Source organism: Onychostoma macrolepis, chromosome 20, assembly GCF_012432095.1.
Source record: "Onychostoma macrolepis isolate SWU-2019 chromosome 20, ASM1243209v1, whole genome shotgun sequence".
In the NCBI taxonomy this organism is placed as follows: Eukaryota; Metazoa; Chordata; class Actinopteri; order Cypriniformes; family Cyprinidae; genus Onychostoma; species Onychostoma macrolepis.
The window spans coordinates 5,095,216-5,115,078 of NC_081174.1; the positions used below are offsets into that span (position 1 = coordinate 5,095,216).

Here is a 19,863-nt window from a genome sequence, read left to right on the forward strand (position 1 = left end):
AATTGAATGTAGTGTTAGTCGCAGTGATATATGAGGCTGAATGAGATGGTGGAGATGTGGACATGCTATGAGTGGTGTGGAGGTATCAACTGCCAGAGTTCCCAGAGTTCTTAGGTTTCTCTTGTGTGTTTGTTTATTTTCGGGAGGCTCTGCAAGGTGGAAATTTCCCCTGTGGAAATTCTTGGAAATCCTCTGTCAGTTATTGCCGACAGTCCTCGCAAAAAATGTGGAGGCTTGGTGTGGGGAGAAAAAAACACTTTACTAGTTACTGTGAGAGTCCCAGTGAGGATGTGAATCTCTACGTAACGTTAACGTGAGGACGTAAAAGCCAGCCTGATAAATAAAAAAAAAAAAAACAATAAGAAACAAAACTGTAAAAGAAGGGAAGGAAGTTTGAGAGGGGAGTAAAGGGGGGAAATGTGAAAAGTCCTGGTAATACAAACCCATTTCCTCATTTTTTGAAAAGAGTGTCTAGGATGAAACTCAAAGAAAAAGAAAGAGAGGGAGAGGGACACACGGCAAACCAAAAAAGGACAATAAGAATGATATCTACCAGACAATGTAGTTTGTTTACCATAGCGTGTCCAATGCCTGAGTGCTTTCAGGAAGAAGGGGGAAGAAAGGAAATCAAACAATAGTGAACAGAACGGTTGTTAATAAAATGACGAAATTAAAAGAGAAAGAAATTAATGATGAAGATTCAGGGTGTTAGTACATTAGTTTGGTTAGAAACAGGTTAGTAATAAAAATGATCCCATGAATGAATATTGTTAGTCCCAAAAACTGTTTCTTCCCAAGATGTAAGAAACAGGAAAGGAAAGACAGATTAAATAGGAAGAGTACAGTATAATGAGAGCATTTTACAGTGGGACATGTGGCCAACGGTTGGGTCATGACTGTTGACTATTTTACTAGTCGTCCAACAACAGACTAATTAGTGATTGTTAAAGATTGTTGACTAGTTTTTGATTTTAAGAGTAGTGTTTAAGGGATGCTGATGGTGTGCTGTCCTTAGTATGCTATATGTTTAGCATGATAAAAGCCTCTCAGACAAGTTGTGTCTTTAAATTCATCATTATAAAAGCACCACTCTACACCTTTAGTCTTGCATGCAATTGCATCATGTACACCATGATTGTCAAGCTAAAAATGTGTCTCGAAACTAACTAGTCAACTTTGAAAATTGTTTTATTGCTGCTTGCTATTCATTCCAGTAAAATTGTAACATAAATAAATTGGAACATCAGTAGCTGAAGTAGAGATATCAAAATAGAGGTATCAAGATATCAGCTTATTAAATAAGCTAATATGAAATAAGTATGTAGCAAGTTTATTTAAGTTCTCAAAGTGATCAGGAAGAATGATTGCTCCTTCAAAAACACAGCAAATCGGTATGCTTTTGAAATTGTTTAAAATACATTTCTAATCATAATGTTATTGTTTATATTTCATTTTCTACTTTTGAAAATACTTTCGTGAAATAGGTAGGTACATTAGTCATTTTTAATTCATTCAATCAATATTTTTTTTTAGTAGTCATGAAGGAAATAATATGCAAATTCAGCCATAAAGCACTTAAAATAAATAAAATAAAAAGCACTTAAAGAGTCTTAAAATGATTTATTTTTGAATAAGGAAATAATACAAGCAAATAAAAGTACTTGGTAATAGTAATTATAATGTTTTCCATTATAATTACCATTAAGTATTTTTATTTGCTGGCATCAATGCATGTATTTATTTTTTATTTATTTATTTCAGTAACAGATCATTTTACATTATTTGTGTATAATCTAAATTAAATTCATGAGATAAGGCTCCACCAATTTTATTTATTTCAGTAACAGATAATTTTACATTATTTGTGTATAATCTAAATTAAATTCATGAGATAAGGCTCCACCAATTTTTTTTTTTTTTTTTTTTTTTGTCACAACTAGAATGCCTGTGCTCCCGACTCAAACAGCAATGCCCATGAATTAGAGAAATAGAAAGAGAAAGAGAGCAAGAGAAAGAGAGCTCCTTCAGTCCGTCAGCTCATACACTAGTCTGAAAACATCCCATGAGGGTTGTGCTATATCTTTTACCAGTCTGAACAAAGTAGTGACATGAAAAAAAGCACTTACTTGTCAAGCCCTCATCATATTTTCACTCCATATAAATCTCTCTCACCTGCCAGTGAAGTTTAAGGTCAGCCAAACAAATCAAGCATGATCTCACTGAAGACTCAAACCCAATCCACGAACATACAAGCCCTCTTACTGATGGTAATTTATCAAAGGCTTAATGTACAAGAGAACACTTGGGGCCTCATTAATAAAACCCAAATACTGTCCAATATCATCCTATATTCTATGGATTTCATTCCACTTTAAAAGTGTCAAATCAAGATTTAGATTTCAGTACAAAAGGGAAAACTCATCTAACAATGATAAGCTATTAAAAATGTTCAATGTTAACAATAATTTTAAGATTATTATAAGCATATTTAATACCCTAATATGTTTTCATTAGTCATTAAGTTAACATGCAATATGCAGTAAAAAATGCTACTGCCACACAGTAAAGCATGTGATTTTTGGGTAATATTTTAAGAAATAATGTTTTAAAACAATGGCAGGCTAAAACAACTAGCATTAAAAGGTCTTCCTTGAAAGTTTTATGAAAATGTGATTTCAAATTGTATTACTGATTAGGTTAAGTTAGTCTGCAACCTTTTTTTTTATTAGACCTTTATGCTTTTTTATTGGCTTATATCTCACCATATAAAGATATCTGAGGGCATTCTTTAGGTGAATTAAATTTCCTTTTTAGGTCTGCACAGTATTAATATTGTTTGCAATAATAAAGCAAATGGATTTAGGAACAAATTTGCATACATACAGATGTTTGTAAAGAGTTTATAGAAACATTTAGGACATTATTGTATGCTTACATTTAAAATGATTAGGTGCGTTTTTATAAATGAGGGTCCTAGTCTCTTTGGTTAAGAACTGTATTTAAGATTCACTGCAAAGCTATTTGTTCATAAACAAACTGCTGGCTTAGTCAGACCTCCACGTACCTTGCTTAAATTTAAACGTTAAAGCGAAATAACTGTCGACCACTGTCTAAGAGGTGATTGCTAAGATACAACTTTGAAAGTTCGCTGACACTGGTAGAGCTTTGGAGCAAAGACTGATAGGATTTGAAGTCAAGCTTTGAGTTTTCTGAAGCCCTTGAGTGTTAAACCATGTCAAGTAACAGAGATAAAAGACTTCAAGGTTTAAAAACACAGGAGGAAATAAGAACATACTCTTTAATTATTAGGAAACTAGTTGCACAAATTGCAATGCAACTTTTTCTAATTAAATAGTGACAGTTCCCAAAAAAAAATCATCTGATTATAAACCAGATGCAACATAAATATGTTTGAATTAGAACATGAACTAGTTCTCCAGCTAGCTGTGAGTAGTCTTAAGAGCAGCCATCGTCTAGTGATTACCTGTCTCAGGTTGCGTGTCACTTTGATGTCATGCCAAGCGTTGTCATTGAACTTTCCATTGACAGGCTCAACGATAGCCTCGAAGGCTCCTGAGCCCAGATTGATGACCAATGAAACGGCACCGTCTTTCAGCGCTAGGTTAACGTAGTCAGCCGACTTGCCCGTGTGGAGGATGAGACCGTTGCGTTGCCAAGTTTTGAAGGACAGAGTGATCTCATCACTGCTACTCTGGATAGGATTCTGAGACAAGTCATAGCAGAAGTACTCCGAACCCCGGAATGTCGCCACGTTGTCCTCGCGTGCTGAAAACAATCAAGAAAAAAACGACAATGTTAATTTGTTTTCAATAAGTGAACTTGAAAATCTGTCAAATTAATGTTGATGTTGGTCTTTGAACAATGAACATTAAACACAATAATTCTGTCACAGACACTGAGAAAGTTCTGTCAGTGTTAAAACCAAGATTTCCCTGAAGTGACTTTTTGAGGTAAATGCAGACAGAGTGGGATTGTGGGAGCTCTGTCAGAGCACTGAGGTGAAGCAGCAGACCATAAATTCACATCAGCGCTCCCTTGCAAAGACCCTTCACTTTCACCTCAAATTCTGTCTGAATAAGGAATCAGAGAGAGTTGTGTTTGATGTAACCATTTAAGAAATAACCTTTCTGGAAGTTTTCTTTATATTTTATCTGGAAAGGTCCTGCTGATGAGGCCTCAAGAGCTTTTCATGATTTGAGTCCCAGTGCCTCTTGGCAGAGGAAGCTTATTTCCGTATCCAACATTTGAAGTGTGACATTGCTATTTGCAAATTACCCTGCAGTAAAGGAAGAACAATGGCGAATGTCTTCATAAATCTGCGAGGGCTTGTTTCTTTCATGCTAACTGTTCTCTTCCCCTAGAATTTCGGCTTGCCAAAGGATGTATCAGAACTCACTGTCAGCTCCCCTCTGAGCAAATTACAGGGACAGAAAGGAAAGGGAGGAGAGAGAACAAGTGAAACAGGATGGGAAGAAAGCAGAGAAGTAAGATGGGGTTGTGGGAGTGACAGAGACAGAGAGAAAGGAAAAAACTAAATGCAAAGCTTAAGATAAAACTAAGATGAAGAGGAGAGGGTAAGAGAAGCTTGTTTTGAAGGCTGTGTATTAAGCCACGATACAATGAAAGCCTGAGTAAGCAAATCGAGCTCAAGGAACAATTATAAAACAGATTTTGAATTTGTATTGATGTCGCCACAAATTCACTTTTGCTCTATGTTGTGCCTAGATCTAATCAAGGTGTGTATGTTTACTGGAAACTTCCAGACAGGTGTGCCAGGGCAGGTTGGAATCAGAGCTTTAGAGCTTCTCAGACAGTTTAATTCACAATTGTTTTGCCATCACATGTAATAAATTGTTGAATATATGAATACACAAATCCTTATCTACCTCCTCATTGCTATATGTACACTTTGGAAGACACAATCAATATATGAATATCATTAAAGGTGAAACACAGGCTTCAGCATTTCGATGACCCCATATAGGGTAAACGGTTTGAAGAATGGATGGATGGGTGGATTAAAGGTGAAACTACTTAAAATACTTTTTCCTAGTACAGTTTAACATGCAGAGAAGAGTAATCCTTGCATTAGTATGTGAATTTCAAAACATTCCCTGTGTTTGAATGTTCTACATAGTACATCCAGATTGCATTTGTATACTACACGCATTCATAGAAAGTACTTTATACAGTATAACATTTATGGTGCAGCTTTTGCTTCATTTGTTGAGCATTCTGGCTGGTCCAACAAGCAGCATTGGCTCAACCAATCTGTTTGTCCAATCAGTGGAATACAGGAGGTGATTATTATTGCATTTCATTCTGAAGGGCTCATCCCTATATCATAATCCCTCTGAAGGGTTTACCCTCCAGAGTGAGAGCTTCAAAGTGATGAATGGTGTAGGGGACCAAAAAAATATTCCTTGGAATGCACTTTTTTGTCATCTTGCCAACCAATTAAGGAGGTGCCTTTGCCATGCAATTAAACAAAGAATCATTGCACAAAGTGTCTCTTTAAAATCCTTCATTCCGAAGGGCCATTTGATGTGGCTTTAGTTTGGAACGACCCTTTAGTATTGCATGATTGTTCTCGCTACGAAGTTCCCTTCAGAGGCGGATTTATACCATTTGGTTCACAGCATTAATCAGCAGTTCCATCTAGTACCATAGTGTTGCACATTTCCCAACACTATTAAAATTAAAATAATTAAAATAATTTTCAAATTGGGCAGCATAAGTATTCACAAGATTATTTATTCACCTGTTTCACAAGGGCAACACATCCAGCCACACAACCACAAGCACTTGACAAAAAAAGAAAAAACATTTTTTTTTTTTTAAATTGTCCTTAGACAATTAATTATAGATTACAAATCGAAAGAACTTTGTGAAAACACAGAGGTCGACGGTAATCACAACTGAATTTCCTGATACCAATGCATCATTCTCCATTCAAAAGTAGCCACTTCTGTTTGTTTGTTTTTTTAATTCATCAAAGAATAATTCAACCCTTTCTGTAGCCAGGAGTTCTAAAATAAATTAGTCTCATGTGCAAATGTTTTGGTCCATGAACCAAAGGTGCAAATTCCATTAAGATTAATGGGAATGATAACAAAGAACTAATAAGAGATACTATATTTCAGAAGCCAAGGCAATATGCATGTGCTTCAGCAACACAGCCAAACACACACAACAGACATGAGGGATGTTTCTTCTACGGTAATACAGTACATTACAAATCGGCCTAACCATATACGGATTTCCAATATATTTGAAACATGGTATTATTACTTTTACTAAATTATTACTGCATGCAGGAGATGTAAGGTTGTGCAGAATAAATATTAAAAGCAATAACTTATTGATTCAGAGGTGTTGAGGGAAATTAATTCTCTCATATTTGCTTAGCCTACACTCAAAGCAGCAAAAATAAATACTCTGAATATTCTCATAAGGGCCACCACACTTGATGTTGGATTTCCCCATAGCTTTGATGGGTCAACACACATATCAGTAACTTGCTGTTTTTCCATAGCAGTCTCTCTCAACGTCTGATCTAATGTGATCTCACAGGGTCTCCAGGAGGGACAGAGTCTCTCCAGCAATGCTGTATCACAGTTACATCTCAACTCAGCCTTATCAGGGTCATCTACAGAGGGCCTGATCCGATGTCACTTACTCAGAGAGCTCTTACACAAGTTATTTCCACTGAGACACGTCTGCGTGCAGCTGAATCGTGACTTACCCAAAATAAATAAATAAATAAATAATAAAAAAATTGGGCAATATATAATGTGCTGAAATAGAACTTGCAAAGCATTCTTTTTTCTTCTTTTTTTAATGAACAAACTATTATTTTAAGTAACAGATTGTGTTCTATAAAACTGGCTGGACAAAAAAAAAAAAAACCTTCCATCCAAAAAAAGGAACACTAATCACCATAACAGTTATATCAAACACATTTATTATGTATGCATTTATTTATTTATTTATTTATTGCATTAAATCCTGTTAAATATTGTAAAACCAAAGCAATATTTTACAGTACACAGGAGCAAGGCAAATATTAGCTTTATTACCTGTTTAAATTAATGAACGCAATCGGGTTATTGATACAGTAAATCAATGTTAAATTTCCTCATCGGCCAGAACAACACATTCCTGCTGTATTTGAAATAGAATAATGATCTTCTAAAGTGGAAGAGAAAGAAACAGTGCTTGCTTTGCATTCTGTTCATTTTACATTGATTGTCTCTCGCAGGGGAAGTTTAATTTTCTCCACTGCTCCGTTTGCAGCTCAGTGTACCGAGCTTTGATTTCAAAATCCAATGTAGGCAATTAGCTGCCTCATTTACATGTCCCTGATCCACGTCAGCTCTGACATTTGGGTTGGCAGCACTAAAGCCATTCCTTGCACAGGGATGACCCTGCTACCACCAGGGAGAGCTCTTTCACCTTGAAAAACCCTGAACAAGGGGGTCAAATTAATGGCTTGTGTTTCTGATTCATGACCAAGTGGAAATCACACATGGTTTATAAGCTATGGTGCTCAAGTGACTAATGAAAGTTTGAATCTGACTTGCAACATTTCCCAACATTTTCCCACACTCCCATCTTCTTGCAGTGATCTCACCACTGTCTTGACACAAAAGTGTCCTTCAAAAATTGCAACGGTCACCATTTTATTTTAATAACCTTGTTTCCAGAACAGAAGTGAACAACAACGAAGTACATTTACTTGTTTACTGTACTTGCGTACACTTTTTAATTATCTGTACTTTACTTGAGTATTATTTTTTTCTGGAAACTTGTGACTTTAACTTCACCACATTTGAAAGACAAATATTGTACTTTTCACTCCACTACATTTTTATCAAAGTCCTCGAAGTAGAAAGTCGTTACTATGTAGCAGCTTTGAAAGTCAGTGGATGATTTTTTTATTTTTCATTAAAACGTGACTTTTTTTCCAGACAGTCTATAAGTAATCAGTCTTGTAGGGTTACATTAAGATATTTCCAAGCATTTTCTGAACACTGACCAGTTGCAAATGTGATATTTATTTACAATTTAATAATAAGAAGTTAATAATGTGGTATTTATTAGACACAATATTGCTCGATTTTGCAAAATTGTGTAAATGAAAATATTACGAATAAAGCCACAGAAGAACTGTAGGTGTTTGACTTGAAGCAGCACTGCTCATACCATTCTATGCATGACATCAAAGTACCACGAGAGCAATTAGAGAGCATTTTTGAAATTTTTGTTTTGATGTCAAATAAATCTTGCTGTTTCCCTTTTTGGTTAAAGCAGTGTTGCTGTTCTAAAGTTGCAGCTGTGTTGCTGGGTTTTAAAGCAGGTTTGATTTATTTATTTATTTTTTTCTTATCAGTCTGTATTTACAGCAATTTCACTGTCCACTTGGTTCAAATGTGGATGAATGGCTCACACTGCCACGGCTGTGTGAGATCACTACCATGCTGCTTTTGTTGGGGTGGGAGTAGGGGTGATATTTATCTATTTTGTATTTATTCTTTATTCTTTTTTTTTTTTTTTTTGTCGACTCACTTGTTTAGTTTCTATAGGTTTTTACCATTCCATAAACTCTTCATTCATGCTTCAGAGGCATAAGTTATTGCAAGTATTACATACAACAATAACACAACAGTGAATTGACATAAAAAATGAAATTAACTTTTGGTACTTTTGGTAAAAGCAAGTACTTCTGTACTTTTACTTCAGTAAAAATCTGCCTTTACAATTTTCACTTTTAATGGAGTAATATTTGACCAGCAGCATCTGCACTTTCACTCAAGTAATGGAGTTGTGTACTTTGTCCACCTCTGTTCCAGACTATGGAGGTATTTCACAAAAAATATTAGACCACAACTATTTTCAACACTGATAACAATAAGAATTGTTTTGTAAGCAGAAAATCAGTATCAGAATTATTTCTTAAGGATGACATGACACTAAAGACTGAATTTAATGGCTGCTGAAAATTTAGCTTTGTCAGTACAGGAAAAAAAATACACTTTAAAATACATTAAAATAAAAGTTATTTTCTGTAATAACTGTATTAATATTTAACAATATTACTTTTTTTTACTGTATTTTTCATTCAGCATTGGTGAGCAGAAGAGACAAAAACATTACAAACATTACATTAAAAAATATTACAAATGAAAAGGAAGCACATTTATTGCAAAATATTTGGTTATATACAAATACTGTACCTAGATAGTTTGAGACTTTAGCGGGACTTAAGTAATTTGTAAAGCTTTCCCAGAGTGGGTGGATTGTTTCCATGGTAACACTGACATCAACTCTGATTGGTGGATCTTCAGATTTATGGTTAGTGTAGTTCTTCATTAAACATGAGTTAAAATCTCGTGGCTTCAACAGACACATATCATCAATCTGTACAAAACATATATTCCATCCAAAAGAAGTCACCATTTGAAGCTCTTTGTCAGGATTTGTTTTCAGTCTGTTGGAGGGTTGTTTTCGCACCCTTAATACTGCTACAGATTTAGTCATCTAGGAAGCAGGCCCGCTACTGGCTTCGGTAATGTGGCGTGAAGAATCCGCAGTGGCAGCAGCCAGCGGTGTAACGTGCCCCACCGTGCCTCCAAACTGCATCCAGCATCCTCTAACACAAGCACTGCAGATATCAAGCTAAAAATAGAAGGCTAATTTCTGCATGACAATGCCGGAGCACGACTTAAGAGTGGGAAGCGATTCTGGAAGCCTCCTACATGCTGATGAATCAGGACCAGAAAGAGCGAGCTTAGAATCAGTCATGTGCAGAAATGGTGTGCTGTGAATGAGAGTGGGCAGGTCTCAAGGGTGACCGTACACCAACCTGCCAGCTAATGCAGCCCTAGTAGAAAACAAGATGTGTAGAGGCAGGAAGCAATGATGCTGGCTGTGATTTGTTGTGTCAAATTCAACTGTAAACAAACTGGTAACATCTCTGATGACAACATGCTCATGTGTGGAGGGTTCCTCGGAGCCTTTGGTGTCTGCATTTAAAATTACACACTCCAGTACGGCTGGGAGACAATAATGTATAGCTAGAAAAAAATAAAAATAATAATAATTACATATATCACTATTTGGTAACGCATTACATTAAGGTCCTATTTAGCTAACAATAAGACGTTCATTTGTTACAGTATTTACTCATCTTTTTTAACATTAAGTTAGCTCAGGAACATTAAATAAGATTAACACAACTTTTAATTTCTATAATGTACGTAGTAATCCAGTTAAAAATCAAGTTTTAAATGTAATTAATAATCTGAATTATGTTAAATCATTATTTGCACTAATACAACATCTGGCAGATGCTTTTATCCAAAATGACTTGCATTGCATTCACATTTGATCAGTTTATTCATTCCCTGGGAATCAAACTATGCTCTCCCGCTTAAGGAATGTGTGTTTTTCACAAAAAGGCTTAAAGGACTTATTGCGCATCATATGGATCACTTTTATGATACTTTTTTTTTTTTTCTTGTTTCTATGAAAGAAAGACATTTAAACCAGCTTGGAGCAACAAGAGGGTGATTTTCACTTGTATGTGAAAAAATGAACGCTTCCCCTTTAAACGGACACAATGTCAAATAGATGCTCTTTATGGTGATGAGCTCTGTTCAACTCTGATGTCATATTATTGCAGTGCTGCCTTTAGTGCAGCATTCTGGTTTGATAGCTCATCACCCCACTGTCATCTGGTTGGTTAGAGGCAAGCGGCCCACCTGTCCAGCTGAGCTCTGCCATTCGACAGGTGTCGGGGGTGGTGGTTTGCACGGTGAATGATGAACGTACAGCTGAACGGGGTAGGGTGGGGGTGTGCAAGGGTCCCTGGAGTCTAATCCCATCAAAAGAGGCAGTGATGCAGAGAGCTGGGTGCTATGCAGTGATGGTCAAGCTCAGTGTAAGACAGATAGCAAAGATTTCAGTCTATTAACACACTCTCCTTAGCATCCAGTGACGACCAAACCTTAAACAGGATCGTCTAAAGTAGTAAAGTGGCGAAACATGAATGTATAGACGGTTTCAACGGCAACAACATAAACAAACGTTACTGCGCATGTGTGCTTTTGTGGCCCTAACTTAACTTCCGGTTGACATCCAAATAGAATCACTAACAACAGCCAAGTCCCTTTAAAAGCAGGAGAGCTAGAGGTTTCCTCGGTAACGGCTGATGGGCTGTAGACAAAGCAGCGCTGAGCTTAAAAACATTTTATCAGGCATATAACATTCAAGATGAAATGAAAATGACATCGAACATTTTCTAAAGACAGTCTTCCTTCTAAAGACAGAAATACAGTGATATAAAAACACCTGCTCCTCATTTTGATTTTTAAACGTACATTACCTGCTCATATGTTTATTCAACAAAGCCTTTTGGAAAATCGGTCAGTTTTGATATTGTGGCGGGTCGCCACAAATAAATAAATGTATGGGAAACACATCCCACAGCACAACAACCTTCAACAACTTCATTACTCATCACTTTAACTGCCTTTGTAGCCGGCGCCACTAACCAGACCGATAAACAAGCACAGACCGGAAGTTAACTACGGGCCAGGCGCGTGCGCCCGATGAAACCGTCTATTGTAGCAGCAACTCATGCAAAAAATGAATCTGTAGTGGTTGTTACATAATTTACCATGTTCAGTCCAAATCATAGTCTGCTCACTTCGTGCCACTGTAAAATATTACTTAAGGTCAAGTGGGCTGATGATGCTAGCACACATTTGAAGTCAAATTAAAATTCTACCAGCAAGAGAGTTGGCAGCTAGTGCAATGTTATTTCAGGCTGCAAAAAAGTTTACTGCCAACTGCCAAAACTCCTAAATTTGACTGTACAAAATCATCCTAGTAGCGTTTCTTGCATAAGCTGCATCATGTCCAACAGTCAAATGTCATTCTTAGAAATATACGGGTGTTGTACATGATAGATATTTAATCAATACATATAACCAATAAACAATAAAGCAAAAATACATATAACCCTTTATTGAACAATCTTTATTGAGCAGAAAAACTGATTTTCAGTTCCGCTGTGCTCCTCTAGCTGTTTTTGAATGTAAGAATGCATCTTGCATGAACAGCTCTTTACACATACAGTGCTGCTTATCTTGATAATGTAATTTGGCGCATAGTAGTAGTAGGCCTGGATGACTCGCAAATACAAGCTTGAATTGCTCAGACGCTAGGAAAATCCCTTATTACTGTATTTACATACAGGTCGAAGACGTGCATTAATTGTTTAACATGTCGAAGGCTCTTCCATATACCGGAAACCATGTAAACAACAAATTAAACATGAATTTATATTGGATTATGTAGAGAGGGGACTTTTCTTCCTCATTTCAGAAGTCCATCTCATGCCACTGCATCAGACCAAACCATCTTTACAGCTTCTCTCTGTCTCTGACTGTCTCGGCCCCCAGACACCCCCCACCAACCCCACACCCCTCCCACTTCTGGCCTTGACGGTGAAGCAGAGCTCCCTGGAGCATGACTGACAGTACTGGGAGCCAATCACTCATCTAGAACAGTGCACTGCCTTATTGGCCATTATCTCTGCTGTCAGCAGCGAGGCAGAGACGTGAGCGGTGTCTATCCCAGCAGCCTCTTTGTTTTTGTCCTGTCTCCTTCCATCCAACCCCTTCCATCCACTGACAAGGACGCAGCTAAAGCCAAACACTGAAGCTCATCACCCTTTCATGTTTTAAATCTGCGACAAAAACCCTGTAACATAGTTAACGTGTGGTGAGCATCCATCACCGTCACTTCTAGTGTGCACTCTTGTGAGATAGGGCATTACAACAAATTGTGCATTGGTTTTAAATCCAGCGATCATTTGTAAACGGTGTGCAGCATTTTACTATTAATTTTGAGTAAAACACAAAACCACCAAAAATGGTTCGGTGAAGATGCACCAGAATAACTCCACAGAATAACTCTTGACGAGCAAATATAAGAAAATCTAACATTCAACATACAAGCTTAAAAGTATCAAAATCTAATTATGAGATAACAAGCATCAAAGTTTGATTTCAACCATTAATTTCACTATGATTTCAATCTTCAACATGGTTTTACTCAGTCAACATTAAAGATATCAAGGTTACATTTTCACAGAATGTTCTTTACCTTATGAAGGATGATTTTATGCAGAAAATAGTAAATCACCAAAAAATGACTTTAGCTGGGTTTACATAGGCAGGGTCACACACACACACACACACACACACACACACACACACATATATATATATATATATATATATATATATTAATCAGCATCTTTAGCTCATTTGAACCCTTTACAACAATGACTGAATGATTTTGAGATTAATCTTTTCGCACAGAGGACAACTGAGGGACTCGTACGCAACTATTACAAAAGTTTCAAACAATCACTGATGCTCCAGAAGGAAAAACAATGCATTAAGAGCCTGGGGTGTAAACGTTTGAACAGAATGAAGATGTATGTATGTTTTTCTTATTTTGCCTAAATATCTTTATTATTATTATTATTATTACTGCTCTTCAGAAGCTACAGAAGATCCTTACATGTAGGGCTGGGCGATATGGCCAAAAAAATTATCACAATAACTTTTTCGTAATTTTTAAATTACGATAATTTTTTCCATATCAGTCGATATCGATAATTATGCTCGCGTGACTGATTAAACGCATCTGCTCTAGTGAGGGCCGAGCTTGCGCGATTCAAATGAGTCGTGTTGTTTATTTCCGCTTTTGGCACAAACATTATATCGAACATTTATCGAACTCTTCATATCGTTTTATCGAGGAAAATTATATTGCGATAATTAACGTTATCGAATTATCGCCCAGCCCTACTTTACATGCTTCCCAGAAGACAAAATAAGTTCAATTTACCCTGATCTTCAAATTAAAAATGTTTTCATGTCCAGGCTCTTAATGCATCGTGTTTCCTTCTGGAGCATGAGTGAGCATTTGAACTTTTTGTAATAGCTGCATGTAAGTCCCTCAGTTGTCCTCAGTGTGAAAAAAATGGATCTCAAAATCATACAGTCATTGTTGGAAAGGGTTAAAATATGTAAAAGATGCTGGAAAACCAAATAATTTGTGGGCAGTTTAACTGCTTAACAAGCAGGGACTCATGAACAACTATCACAAAACAAACAAATAGTTATTTATTTATTTACTTTTTTTTTTTTTTTTTTAAGTTATTTTGACTTTGTAATGTTTAATCAAAATGTCATAACTGGATCTTCAAATCAAAATGATGGATTTGTAGTCCACTTAAACCCTGCCCCTGCAAGCTTGCATTCAGCTGCCTCCACTTTCAAGTGCAACGCCCACATCTCAAGATTCCAATCAACAACCAATGCACAGAACCAAGTCCCCACTCTGCATTTTTTTTTTTCAATAAATATAACAGATGTAACTACTTGTTTCATTGCAACCTATAATTTAAATAAGTTTAAGTTTAGATATAGTTTAAAACATTAAAAAAGTACAACATCTAATTACTTAACTGTACATACAACATAGAATACATATATTGTGTAATATATGGTTTTGTTGTTTATTTGTATGTTATTACCATATACACGAATATAATAAACACCAAAATTCTGAATCGCTGAAAAAATCAGACACAAAGTTAAAACAGTCTCAAAGTCTGTGCTGAGTTTGGTGGATTTATTTTCAAAGAGCTAGGAGGAAGGAGTAACAAAAATTCTGGTTTCAAATAAAGGGGAAAAATAACATGTTTTAAAAGTAGAACAGTAAATTGGCTTTATCAAGCCAACATAATACATGTGGACAGGATGACAAGCTTCTGTCTTATAGTACATGCTTGAGATAAACTGAGGAAAGCATTGTTTACTTAACTCTCTTCCCTGTCTATACAGTAAATGTTCTGAAACATAGACATGCTTGACGGCAGTCAGTGGAATATTTATCACATTAAAGCAAGCTGCCATGCTGGGAGAGGTTAAAGTTTAACAGGTAAATGTGGGAACCATACAGAGAGGACTCAAGTAAACACGAAACTTAGAGCTGCCAGACAGTAGGAAACAGAGGGAGGCTGAACTATAGCTCAGGCCTACTGATGCTTTGTAAGCTTTAAAATGTTTTTACATCATCCAAGTCAATGCAACAAACACAACAAGCATTACATCACTGAATTACTTTTTTTTTTTCTCTTCTCTCATACAATGCGAGTTTTGCCTGTGAACTGTTCTATGGTTTTTAGCATGTTTTAATGTGGTTCCTATGGTGTTGTGGTTGCCAGAGGGCTGCTTACACAAGCAGTAGTTCAAAATGCCAAAGTAGCAGCAGTTCAGGGGCCAGTTGCATAAACTTAGCCTCTATGTTATGACAGTGTCTTAAGAACTAGTTTGACCAACTAGCAGTTAGGTAATCAGTCATATTTTTTGGATTCAACTTAGACTAATCTACATTTTAAGTAACCAACATTTTAAAAAAATGATAACCAGCCTTAAAACAAATAAATAAATACATGAATTAATTAATAATAAAATATAATACAAGCTTTATTTTCTACCAATGATTTTTTTATTATTTTTTGTTGGTCACAGAAAGATATGTGACCGGAAGAATTTGCAACAAGTTCAATACATCATAGAAAAACCATGTTTAGGTTTGCAAGACTTAAGAGCACATGTACATCACAACAAATTAAAGATATAGCAAATATGCAGTGCTTAGCAATGTATCTACCATAAATTAAGTTTTAATTATAACCCTAAGTATGAGCAGAAAGTAATAGTGACACTTGTCTTAAGAACACCACTAATTATTACAAAAGCAGAAAATGTGTTATGTAACATGCATGCCAGATGATGCAGCAGGCTCGGTTTAACGAGCATGTGAATTGTAGACCAGAAACAGGTTTGTTGTTGATTCAAAACTGTGTCCAAATTCATGTTGTAACATTATTGCACACATAGGTGAGCAGAGCAAACATCAAACGCTAACAGACTCATAGACTCAGACTCTCTCATGCTCACTTCAGGTGCCATTTTATTATAGCTGACGGCCTGACAGTTAGTGACAGGGAAGAGGAAACTGTAACAGCAGAATGTAGAAGAGTGTTAAAGAGAGGAATCGTAAAGATCTACAGCTGTGTTTTCAAAGACAAATCACTGTAGCTTTGAATCCAGCTGGAACTAGTTGTCGCCCATGGCCACAACACTGTGTATCTCTGTGTGTATGAGTGTGTGTGCATCTGCAAACATGGAAAGATGACAGTGGTGCTTCTCAGTGAAAGATAAGAACTGAAGTGTGTGTGTGTGTGTGTGTGTGTATGTTGGACACTGTTGGGACCAAATGTCCCGAAATGATTGTAAAACCTGAAATCAGTTACAATGGGTGTCCCTTAACAGTCCCCACGGGGACATTGCTTATTAAACATGCAATATAATGTCTTAATGAAATGCAAAAAATCAGTTTTAAACCTTACTGTCACAGTTTTTTGTTCTAACCGGCAAATGGACATTTTGTAGATAAACTGGCTTCTACAGTATTTTTGCTGTATTTGTGCTGGTTATCCTAACTCATTGAAAAATCTTATTGGCTTAAAATCCCCTCCACATTAATCTATGTTAAACATCAAATCTGATTATTGTGCTGCATGATACTGTACATTTTTTTTTCATACTCCTTTATGTTCCATAACATTGTCTTTTTTTGGTTGAACTATCTCTTTAAAGATCTCAGCTGCTAAGTGAAAGTTCAAAAGGTTCAGTCTCACATAAGGGGTGACCTTTGAATTGGTCATAATTCATCACTGCTCTGAGCACCTGGGCACTTTAACTGAGGTTAATCATGGGGCCATCCTTTCCATCAGTGATGGTTAAAACACCTTGTATGAAATATCATCTTCAAAATAACAAGTCAAAAGCTACAACCATCATTACATAGCCTGAATTTCTAAACTATTATTATACAGACTGCATCAATTTAATTTAATTTAATTTATACACTATAGGCTTTTTAAATATTATATGATTTACATATTTGTATTTCAAAACATGTATTTATGTTTTACAATTAATAAGGCATTTATTGGGATTTTTGGGTATGACGACTATGACTGAATGAATTGCTTTCACAATTTCTTTTTCAATTTGTGAGAGCCTATACTCTTCTAGACAATGTTTGAAACTTTGTATTTTTACCATTTCTCATGTTATAGCCGCATATAGCCTGCTTTGCTCTATTGTATTCCTCATTTTAAGGCACATTGTATAAAAGCGCATCCTAAACGAATTAATGTAAATCTAAGTGTAAATACAGGGTGACTTTTTAGTACATATTTTCTGGTCATAACTGTTGCAAGGCCTTTACTGTATGATATAAATCAATAAAAAGACCTTGAAAAAAAAATTGAGACCGCATTACACATTAGACAACTGGCAGAATGGAGCCACTGTCCATTATGTGCACACGGTATAATATTTAATATAATCATACATTATGTGCTACGTGACCAATATGGAGCTGCTGCCTATGCACTATTTTTTTTATCTACTTAAACAAATAAATAAGTTTGCTATTGGCTTGTATTGTGCACATACAGAGTCAAAGTGCAGTGTTTATGTTTTCTGTCAGTGACATTTGCACAAAGTATTAATTTCATATTCAAGAGCGATTACACCAATGATTTGACGTATATGGAGGTACACACACACACACACGCACACACACACACACAAACACACACACACACACACACACACACATCTGTTCTCAGGTCAGTGTGCTGGAGGAATAGCACACTGTTCACACGTGACTCCGCCCTCTTGTTTCCAAGGGGCAAATGGCAAATAAGGAGTGGGCTTTATCTGCCCCCATGTTTCTGAAAAGGGCGCAGTGACCTCCGGGCTCTACAAAGGCAGAAGAGCCCTACATTGTGTGGGTTGACGCTCTCTCAGCCAGGTTTCTAAATTTAGAAGAGTACACAGAAATAAAGAATATCATGTAGGACATTTAGAGAAAGATTGGATCCTGCAAGACTTTTGTCCTGGCCTGCATGTTCAATATATATTGCCCCACTCATGGTTTCTCCTACAGAAACACTTTCAAACATTTAATCATTGAAATGATTTTTTCCAATATAAAATGTGTGTGACTAGCATCACCAGAAGTAATGACTGTTTTCAAAAATGTGTATTCAGACAAACAGACAATCATGCCACTGGCCATTGTCTTGCTGTGGTGTCTGAGATGCTCTTTTCTCTGAAAATTAGAGAACTGATTAGAGAACTTTTTCTAATCAGTGGACGGCTTACAGTTGAATAGCAGAAAGACTAGTGTCTAATTTCAAAATATTTCCGGAGGTCGTATTTGTCAGCCACATACGACATCAAGGCTGTCTCACTTCAGAATAGGGACCATTATATTCCAAAGTAAGAAATAAATTATAGTCGTTATGCCTCACGAGGAATAACAGTCAATTTTATAATGGTTGCTTTTCTGAAATAAGACTGCCTCAATGACGTATGTGGCTGACAAATACAACCTCCAGAGGGTGCAGCCTTCAAAATGAGACACAGCTAAAGTAATTTATTACTGAAGTGTTTTAACTTTGAAAACTTATAATTCCCTTATAAATCAAGATAAATTTGAGTTTTCTGATTGGACAAGTCACGTGCCACTGAAAAAAAAATGCAGATTAACATATTAGTGAGTGAAATTGTTTCATTTCAACATCAAGTTGCAAATATAAACATCCTGCAATTAGAATTCTACAAATATTATTATAAAAAGTAATTGAAATATGATTAATACATGTAAGACAAAAGCACCGTTTCCACCACAGGAACTTTCCCCAGGAACTAGGGACTTTGGGCCGGTACTCGGTGTGTTTCCACCGCAGGAACCAGGGTCTAAATAAAGTTCCGGGTAAATATTTGCCCCTCAGAAAAACCCTGCTCGCGAGGTAGTACTTTTTCAAAGGTCCGGAACTTTCGGAGCCGGGACTTGGGCACTTAACATGTTGATTGGTTGAGTTCAAGCAGCATTGTATTTCAACCACCATATACAGTATTCACATAAATTGTTTTAATATTACTGTAATTGTGTCATGAAATGTAGTTTTAAAAGTATTTCAGGCAAGAATGTAGTTGTTTAAAACTTAAATCTGTGGTTTATTTATAAAGACAGTGCCTATTTGAAAATGTGCTTCACCGATTTCGGAGATGTGAGCTCCATGCTCATGTATCCCAATGAGAGCAGCCTCAACTCAGCTAGTCCTTCTGACATTTGCCGCTGGCCTCTGATGTCTCTGTACTGGTTAAACAAGATATAATTTGTTTTGGGTAAATCTAATAGGTAATCTTTGGTCTTTATTCTATTAGTCTATTAATATGTTAAAATGAATATGAAAAGAGGCAATACTGTTTGATATAATATTTCATTTCATAGTAATGTATGTAGGCCTACGTTCCCTGAACTATGTTTCTGTGGCTATTAATATGTTTAAATTAAATGAAAAGAGGCAGTGGTGTTTGATATCATATTTCGTCTTATTGTAAATGCAGTGAGGAAAATTGCAGTAGCCGAGCTGACTGATGTTATCAAGTACGCTGCTGTTTGCAGAATTACCGGACTTGCGTTGTCCCGTCCACGGGAGTTCACACTTCCGAGTCGAACTTGCGAAGTTCGAACTACCGAGGATGCAAGTCCGAAATTTGCGTACTTGGTATTGAGAAATGCGTGCAGACCTAAGTCACAAGACTATTTGCCTAATCTTCTCAGTACTTTAGACCGCGATAGAAACACAGACAGCAGAGAAAGAGA

At 36.3% G+C, this 19,863-nt stretch overlaps 1 protein-coding gene across 15 annotated transcripts in view; it reads right to left on the reverse strand.

Annotated features, from left to right (window-relative positions):
- nrxn3b (neurexin 3b) overlaps positions 1-19,863 on the reverse strand; it is a 357,597-nt gene that overhangs the window by 266,140 nt on the left and 71,594 nt on the right. For 12 of the 15 annotated variants that reach the window (XR_009267577.1, XR_009267579.1, XR_009267578.1 and 9 more), the window contains exons 5-6: positions 3,485-3,786; positions 575-598 (exon numbers count right to left, since the gene is read on the reverse strand). Coding sequence is in view for 11 of the 15 variants with exons in the window: in XM_058755796.1 (XP_058611779.1) it covers positions 575-598; positions 3,485-3,786 (326 nt within the window). In the remaining 4 variants the exon portion in view is untranslated. The remainder of the gene's footprint in view (positions 1-574; positions 599-3,484; positions 3,787-19,863) is intronic. The other 3 variants (XM_058755795.1, XM_058755791.1, XM_058755787.1) reach the window with 1 other exon arrangement.